Raw genomic sequence first — 9861 nt, forward strand, 5'->3', positions numbered from 1 at the left:
GAACGACTTGATGATGAAGTCCAAAGATACGATTTCAGATTTTTCTTGCAAAATGCCAAGGAATAAATTGTGATTATATTTCTATATAACTTAATAAATATTGTTACATTATTTGATTAATGTAACAATCTATGTAACGATCTTACAAATTCCAAAAAGCTTTGTCTTCTCTTAAAATAATTTTCAATGCTGATGTTAAAGATTGTGACACACGTACAAAGGAAAATCTGGAGGTTTTTATAAAATGTTGAATAACAAATGATCAACTTCTAGAGTTCCAGAGTGATACCGAACGGGAGACCGAATTCACTACAAATAAACTCAATTAAATATAGGTAACTGTTGGCCAAATTCCTACAACAATGTCTAGAAAAAATGTTAATCTATGACCGCAGAAATTCGACACTTGAATTAGCAAGTAGTCAACTTCAGATGATATCTAAGATTCTACAAATAATTTAAGTAATAAAGAGAAAGATGAAGATAGATTGAAGATAGAATTCAAAGAAAATGTTCCATACATAGATTTCACATCCTTTGCTGTCTATCTTTAATTTTTATTTTAGGTGTTCTGTAAAAACAAATTTAAATCATGTCTATCAAAAGGATTCATGCAATTTCTTGCTAGATCAAAGTATCACAAGTTACCTAACATTATATGCTTGGATATTGCCATTGCATTATGGCGGCAATTAACTAAAACTAACCTTTGTTTCTTCTGTTGGTCTGCCAATACTTACAAACTAGAAAGTGAAATAAGGTTAAATTACCAAGGAAGAGGAAAGAGTTGTTATTACAAAATATCTTCAGCTTATCTAACAGACATTTAGTTAGTTATTAATTTAAAAGTAAATAAATTTACTAGAATTGCAACTGGCATGCAATAAAAATGGTACGAAATCGATTACGTTGTACAAGGATGTATTGATATCTAGTTAGCTTAGACTAGTTACATGCATAAACAAAATATTGCGTTACCATAGCAACGAACAATAACTTATTAGAAGTGTTAGTGTAAAGTTTGATGTCAAAAAAGTAAACGAAAAGAAAAAAAATGTCCACCGAAATTGTGAAAATAAAAAATTGAGAGTATCAAACCATCATCAAGTACCTGTATTTAAAAGGGTTAAGAGGTGAGCAGATTTACGAAGATATGCTTAATACCCTTGGCAATCAATGTCCTTCGTATGCAACCGTGAAAAATTGAACTGCAAGATTCAAAAGAGGTAAACTTTCCATTGAAGATGATGACCGATCGGAAAGGCCAGTTTCTGTGTCAGTCCCTGAAAATATCGATGAAGTTCATGACATGATTTTATCAGACTATCGAATTGGGCTAAAAAGGATATCTGAAGCACTGAATATTTCATACGAACGCGTTCATCACATAGTTCACGTCAATTTGGACTTGAGAAAAATTGCTGCAAAATGGATCCCCAAATGTTTGAATTTTGACCAAAAGCGTGCAAGGGTAGATGCATCGCGTTCGATCTGTGCTCGATTTGAAAACGATGTAGACTTCTTAAACCGAATTGTTCTATGGTTGAGACTTGGGTACATTTCTACGATCCAGAAACAAAGCAACAATCGATGGAATGGCAACACTCTGGTTCTCCAAGACCTAAGAATTTTCGTGTACATAAATCTGCTGGAAAAGTTCTTTCTTCAGTTTTTTGTGATTGCCATGGAGTAATCATGATTGATTTTTTGGCTAAGGGTAGAACAATAACTGGAGATTACTATTCGACATTACTGGCCACTCTACGGGAAAAAATTAAAGAGAAAAGACGCGGAAAGCTATCCAAAGGTGTTTTGTTTTTGCAGGACAACGCCCCTGCACACAAATCGATGTTGCCATGCAAAAAAATTCGTGATTTATGGTTTGAATTACTAGAACATCCCCCTTATTCACCAGATTTGGCTCCGTCCGACTATCATCTCTGTTCTTAACTGAAAAAAAGTTTAAAAGGTCGTAAATTTTCTCCCAACGAGGAGGTAATAAATGCTGTGAAGCTCTAGTTTGCAGAGCAAGAAGAAACATTTTTTTGAAAGGTCTAGAGACGCTGCAGGTTCGCTGTAATGAATATATCCAATTAAGAGGAGAATATGTTGAGTAATAAAATTTTGACATTGAAATTTTGTTTGGTTCTATAGTAGGCTAAAAATTTTTCAATATATCCTCGTATGACTCAATTAGGCGAACTTCATGTGTATATATTTTTGATAACTGTATTGCACGTTAGATTGCTGCATGCTAAGCGTCCTTAAAATATTGAATTGAATTAATAAACATTTTAGCAACTACTAACAATGTTGCAATCTGAGTGTACCAAGAAACTTGTGTCACATTTCATTTACATCTTATATATCTTTCCTACAAAGTAAGAATAACAACTCTATAGAAATATATACCCACTTTTTTATTATTTTATTAAAATTATGAATTTATTTTAATTTTTTGTTTTTATGTAACAGCCGTTCCGCAAAGAGAGCTACGTCTTATCCGATAGCTCCTGATTCAACACAACCAATGGAAAGATCGTTGAGTACCCGCAGATACCAGTTGCCGAAACCGATGCTCTCTATTTCACTAATTGGAAAATAAAGTTACAGCTAACAAACATTCTACTACTTTCTTCCAAAATTGAAATTTTAATACCGTGTAATAAAATATTATTGTAATTAGCATTTAAATTGCATAAACAATCAAAATTATTGATTTATTATATATTTGTTCAATTCACTGATTTAAAATATAACTAAAATAAATATAGATACTAGTCAATACGTTTCCCCTAAGTTGTACATATTACACAAGGGACGCATTTATATTAAACAATTTGTAAATATTTTTATTGATAACAACGCGTTATTTGTTAAGAAAATATTGTTACATTCAATATTATGTGGACAATTGTATACGTTATTTATAGTTTCTGAAGCATATTATTATACAGATTATTTCACAATAAAACAAGATCCGTAGCACTAAACTGTCGGAATGGGCAAAATTAGGAACTTGTAAAATGTTTCATATAATTTTATATAAAGTCAGTTAGTCACATATTTTTATTGTTTATTGTGAAAAATCCTGTATGTCGTTTAAATACTAACATATATGTTATATAATTTTTCAATTCTTAGAACTATTTATATACAGTCCTGTGATTCAAAGATCTTGATTTCAACTTTCAATAGGTATACGAAAAAGAGGCAGTATATATTCAGTACTACAGGTATCAACGCCTTCCTTTCTCATATAAGCAGTTTTGTTCCTTCAGCCTTTGTTAAAATCTATATTAACTTCTGTATGTTACTGTTGGTCATATTATTATCCTGTGTATTCTAATTTTGGCTGTTCTATATAACTCCTTTTTATTTTATTTATCAATTTAATTAATGATTCAAAGCTTTTCTTTCTTTTAGCTATTCTCTTTCTTATTTCTGTCAGCTCGTTAATCTCCAAAAGAAACAAGTATCAATCCATATTTGATATTCGAAATTTATAAAAGAAAATCATGAATTTTTTTCAAGCTGTCTTCTTTTCTATAGTGTTTCTGTTTATCAAAAATTTATAAAAATCCTCATTTTTGGTTTCGATTCCGTACCAGAGATCTTTGAATTGTTGATGATTTCTTAATTTATTTTCTAAATATTGATAAATCTGACCTATATTAACACCAACAGAATTATTGCAAGAAACCTTATAAACTACTATTTTTGTGTTTTAGATTTTGACTAGTAAAATATTTTGATAATGTAATATGTCTGCCATATTAGGAGGAGAGGTGTTACATATTGATAATATTTATTGATTAGATAATTTTTATTGTGGACAATATTATATTCTTCATAAAGCCGAATAGAGTAAATACAGCAACTTCATTATTATGCATTTTTAGATCATATTATGTAAATTGGAAATAGGAGCTTTTATATTCCATTTTCTTTTCAACACTGCCATGGTTCTAAATTAACAACAAAAACGAAAAAAGGTTTTTATAACAAACAAAATTAATCAATTTTGGGATCTGAACTGTTATTAGTAACAAGCAATAAATGGCCATGCATATAAACTACTACTACTATGATGACATATGAGGAAAACATCATTTGGAGTTGTCGAGAAATGACCTATTTAGCTGCTACAAAAGTGCTGAAAGAATGTAGCGCCATATTTGAAAGAACCAAGAAACAGAACATTAGAGAGACACTAATATTTTCTAGTAAGCGAAATAAACTCCAGAAGTTACTTGGTTCGTATTCTATTTCTTTTCTGTTCTTATTTGTATTCCGGTTAAAACTTGCTTATATAATGAAAAAATTGATATATTAAATCATTTGTCGGTAAATTAAAAAAATTGTAAAAAGTTGCATTTTTAATCTTTTCTTCATTGATGGAAATTCGAATATAAACATTCATTCAAGCTACTTCAAAATAATGTAACAACAATGACATTTAAAATATACCTAAATGCAAATTATGTGGTCTACAATAACATTACAAAGTTAATGTTCGGCAATATTACAATTTAGAAATCGCTGAATAAAGAGTTTATATATGTATATATTAAAAAGTGTCCGTCGAAATGTGTTGATTAAGGGTGGCGCCACATTAGCGTCAGGGCAAATTTATTTTTGGTTAAATTTACTACATTATTTTACATAACACAAGCCTTTGAAATTTTCAATAATAAACTACTCGAGTCAGGATGATATTAAATTTTGTAATTCTGCATACTTCAATTCATCTATAATTGCTAAATTCAAACATACAAGACCCTTTGTCTACATCTACACAAATGTCATTCTGGGATACTTCTGAAATGTTATTTATCGTAACCAGCTGGATACTTTTTGAACTTTTCTCTCAGATGAGATGTTAAGAGATTGAATTTCTTTTAATTTCATCATATTATTACGAAACAGCATTATTTATTATTTTTTAATGTATGAACTTCACTTTTGTTGTTGATTTCTACGAAAAATTGAAAACTATAGTTTTTTTAAATAAAAGACCTTTCAAATGAGTCAGCATATAAGCTCCTACGTTGCAACGTTTCACCTGATTGAGGTTTTAGAAATATATTGGAACAGTTCTACATAATTTTATAAATGGCAAAAAACGTTTGTCAGAATTATGTATTAACGGAACTAATGTATTTATTCCATTTAGATGGTACATGACCTTAAATTTGACAGAAACTAGTGTAACGACGAAAATCAATTCACAAAAGCTTTGAAATATGTATTGTTATGAAATTAACTATAAATTTAATAAAGATATAAAGGCTAAAACGTCGTATATTATATATAAAACAAATTACGTTAATTATCAAATTATGACGATCATTAAGAATTATTATTTAAAAAAATTAATATAAAAAGGTAAAAGAAGTAAAAAAATATGGAAATTTAAACACAGAGTATTTCTAAATTCATGCGACAAGACTCTAGAGATATAATTACTCGTATAAAAACATGTTGGGTCTTTCCTTTAACAGAATTTCCTCTATAAAGTAGTTTTATTTTGTTCTCAAATTTAAGTAAAGATAAAAATTTTAATACTAGTATTTTTCAGCATTCCTGTTATATTATGGTACAGGGAGATTAGCAACTCTTATTTATTATTCAATATTTGGAGATTTAATTTCAAAAATAAAAATATATTCTTGAATGGATTCAAGGATTGATTGATTCTAGAAAATAACTGGATATATTTTCAAATAAATAGCCATTTTAAATAATATTATCACATCCTAAATTTAAATTTTGGAAAGAAGATTCAATATATAAATAAATAAGCTTGCTAATTTTACTTCCTCATAACGTTACAGAAAATTAACAGTGATTTCTGCAATTTCTGCAATTCGAAAAAACAAAATAAGAGAAATTCTATTCCACTCCTTCTAGGGGTGATATTTGCGACATGAGTCTTGAAAAATTGTGCCAAAGTATGCTATCATATGCATATTTAAAAATTCACATAAAAAATTATTTTTTTAATTTCAGTATACAATATTGTGAGATTGATATTTTATTCTATTTATAAAATGAAGGTAAGTAAATGAAATATATTTCTGAAGATAATCTGATGCACATAGCTTTTGAACTTGGTTCAAAAACTAAACACAAGAGATCCATACGTTTGTGTTGTTTCAAATCCAGAAAAATGTGAATGAGCAGAGTAGCGAGATATCATTTTCTTGTTTTTTATGATGCAAAAAAACAGCTAACTGGGCACAAATAACCTCAGTAAAAATAAATTTTTCAATATTTACTGCAAATGATAGCATATTTATGTATAATTTTTTATAGTTAATTCCAAAATGGCCGGTATAACTTCTTAACTAGATTACTGTCAAAAAGTTCTTGCTAAATATTTTAAGATTTTTAAATCAGATAAGTAAGGTGTTAGTAGATTTGAAGATTTAGGTTTTATTATTTTGAAATGCAGTGAAAATTTTACAGGTTAACTAGCAATATTTTATAAAAAAATTTCGTATTGTTGTATATATAAGGATTCAGAAATATATATATATATATATATATATATATATATAGTAAAAGCTAGTTTATGTGTTGTTGAAATCGGAAGAAAAACTATATTTAATACATCTGGATTAAAAAAAGAACTAATTGATCAAATATCAATATACAGTGTTCAATATCATCACTTACATTTCAATAATTTGGCGACAATCAATTTTATTAATAAGTGGAAATAAAATTTTTGTAAATGGTATGTTTATCGATAAATAAATATAATATTTTATTTTTCAATTGGATAACAAAACTCTCATTTTTCGTCGTATAATCATATATGTACAATGTGTCCATTTAAGTTCACAGCATGTGGGAATTTCTAATAATAAAATTAATAATAAACTTATTATGTATTAATATTAAAAAGGTTATTCTTAATAAGTCCTGCATGGACTTGATACCATCAGCTATTAATTTTTTATGATATTAAAAATAGTTATTAAGCATTTCTATAAACTGTTGTAACAATAATTTTATACATTTTTTATTGTCCACTCTATAACAGTAATAAATGCCTGAATACATTTTTAAAGAAGTTGCTATGATATTTACATATTCGAACTCAGGGGCGAGTCGACGGGGGGATGAGCCAAGAGTCAAAAAATTAATAATTTATATCCTGTACGATAGATAAAGATAGATAGATATGAGGGCAAAGAACGTGTGGCAGGCACTGAGTAGGAAGATATCGTCAAAAGATAAAAAGAAAGTCCATTGTTTGAGTCTCTTAATGACTTATCAATAAATAAAGTCCACAGGTATAGTACTTCCAGGGTGGCGCAGTTATGTACTTGGAAATAAAGCAATATTTGGAAAATGCATTTAATGGAAAATTAATACTAATATATTCAAAGATTTTTGGCTAGCTTGGTTACCAGTTTTCACTTCATAAGATTATTTCTTCTGGGACTACTTAGAAGAAATTGTATACAAACAACGACCAAAATTTGGAAAGAATTTTTACTTTGCGGCATTTAGTGATACGATAAAAAAGTTTTATAAAAGTTATTACGTACTATTTGTACTAAAGATTGTTTATTATATACTAGTTAAACAAATTATAATTCATATACCTCAAAATACCTCATGTATTAAGGGGGAAAGTCCAAGAACTGATAGCTACATTTTAGGTTTTCACCTTGCAGACCAGTATAAAGAGAAACATTCTTTTTAATATTAAGATAAAAAAGTTTCGATCTTGAGCTGACACATAATATATTTTTATCTACTTTCAATTTAACTATCATTTCATTTGAGATTTTATGTTAGTTGTTGTATAATTTCTATTCCTTTTTATATTTTTATACATTTTGCAAATATTCATTGGTATAATGGGCTAGAAAATGTGTATATTTGTATGTATAAGTGAACTTCGAAAAATATGTAACAATACGTATTATTTCAAATTAAGTCGTTAGTTTTGTGTTTTCTTTGTAAAATATTTAAAATCCCGTGAAAACACTTCCAAATGATAAAGATTATTGTAGTAAAATCTACTTTATTAACCACAATCAAAATATTTTAACCTTTTAAATGATCTGACATTATAAAATCATTGTAATTAGAGAGCGAAAATTGAAGATATATGTAAATAGTAGAGTGATGAAAAGCTACTATGCATTAGATATGCTAATACCTAAATTTAAGAACTATAAAAACAAATAAATAGTTTATTGATTTGAAGTGAAATATTATCATGATATGCACATATGCTCATCAATCTTAGAATAGAGACTTTGTGGTACTAAAACTTGTGATTCTCTTTCAGAGAAGAGTGTGGAGATAAATTCAACATTGTTGTGATTTCTGTTTAATTTTCATTACATACATCTAATCATTTATGCCAGATCTACCTTTTCAAATGTATTTTTATCTAAAAATATTTTTAACTATAAAAATGTCTCATGATCAGTGGCTTTATTATGTAATGAAGAAGTTTTCAAATGTAAATTTCATAAATTTCTTCCGATTTGTGTACATTAAAATTAATAAACTGTTGAAACAAATTTAGTGTTTATAGATCTTGTTGTTGTTTATATTTTTTTACCTGTATCTCGTGTCGATGAAAAATCTATATTAAGTAGATATAATAGAAGTACAAAGTAATGAGAAATTATTTGTGTGTCAATAAATAATTGTCATTTGACTAAAAATTTTTGATATACCCTCCATATAGGGTATATCATTAAAAAAGGAATAATATTAATTTGCAGATGATATAACCTGTATTTATTCTCTTTTTACACAATTGTAATTAAGCTGAAGGATTGTAAAGCTACAATTTTCACATATTTGTTTCAAATGGGATTACTCATCGTTTTTACTGTTAATCATTAATCAATAACATAACTTATAAAATAAAAAGTATTTTAAAAAATCAAACCAACTTCAAATTGTATTTTATTTAATTATAACGTTAAGAAAGAGAAATAAAAATTTATTCTTTTATGAAATCTAAATATTCCAATTATTTTGTTAAAGTAAGTATCAGCTTCATTATTTGAGATAAGCTTAGCTCTGCGGTTTTACTCATATATTTCGGACGTGATATGGCTTATAGCTGTGTGTATATGTAACTTATGGAACATAGAACATTATTGTTTTTAAATTGAACGCGTTTGGAGCGTTCAACCTACAAACTGCTCTACAGTAGATACAAGACGATGACAACACAACCCGATCGTGCACATGTCATTGCATGGCGCCCGTTTCAGCTTCATTTTGATACGCAAATTTATAGTAAAAATGATTTAATTTTTAGCGATACTTTCTTACATTTTCTTGCATTTGTTGAACATTATAGTTCTTCAAATATTTACATAAGCTTATTTTCCTGTTATACTATCATTTTTATTAAATTTCTTGTATTATTATTGGAGTGATCAAGAATCTTTCGAATAATCATCAACTTAATTATCTATTATTATGTATCTACTTTCTACAACTAATTGATACGCCCCTTGACATAATTTACCTAAATCAAAAACATAAAATGTTGTCAATCTAATTATTTTAGGAAAAGTGTCAAATTGATCATTTTCTATAAATTTTTTCTCACACTAATAGATTCATTGAAAATTACCTCTCTATAATATAAAAAATGTCTGATACTATCATTGTTTAAGTGAAATGGAGTCAAAAAATTAGGCTCAGCTTTTATTAGAATATATTCATTCATCGAATCTGGACAAATAAGAAGTACGAGTTTAATGAAAGGCACTACCAATGAAAGAAGGAAGGAGAATAAGCAGCAAAAAAATGCACGACCCCATTGATTGAAACGGCAAGGGGTAATAGGTGCTCTTCCTGGATTGC

General features: G+C 28.0%; 1 protein-coding gene across 14 annotated transcripts in view; it reads left to right on the forward strand.

The window, feature by feature from the left end:
• LOC130441029 (protein retinal degeneration B) overlaps positions 1 to 8932 on the forward strand; it is a 147475-nt gene extending 138543 nt beyond the window's left edge. For 13 of the 14 annotated variants that reach the window (XM_056774488.1, XM_056774501.1, XM_056774496.1 and 10 more), the window contains one exon: positions 2476 to 8932. In XM_056774488.1, the coding sequence (XP_056630466.1) occupies positions 2476 to 2605 (130 nt within the window). In that variant the 3' untranslated portion in view covers positions 2606 to 8932. The remainder of the gene's footprint in view (positions 1 to 2475) is intronic. The other variant, XM_056774498.1, reaches the window with a different exon arrangement.
• Positions 8933 to 9861: the final 929 nt, after the last annotated feature.

Source organism: Diorhabda sublineata, chromosome 3, assembly GCF_026230105.1.
Source record: "Diorhabda sublineata isolate icDioSubl1.1 chromosome 3, icDioSubl1.1, whole genome shotgun sequence".
Lineage (NCBI taxonomy): Eukaryota > Metazoa > Arthropoda > Insecta > Coleoptera > Chrysomelidae > Diorhabda > Diorhabda sublineata.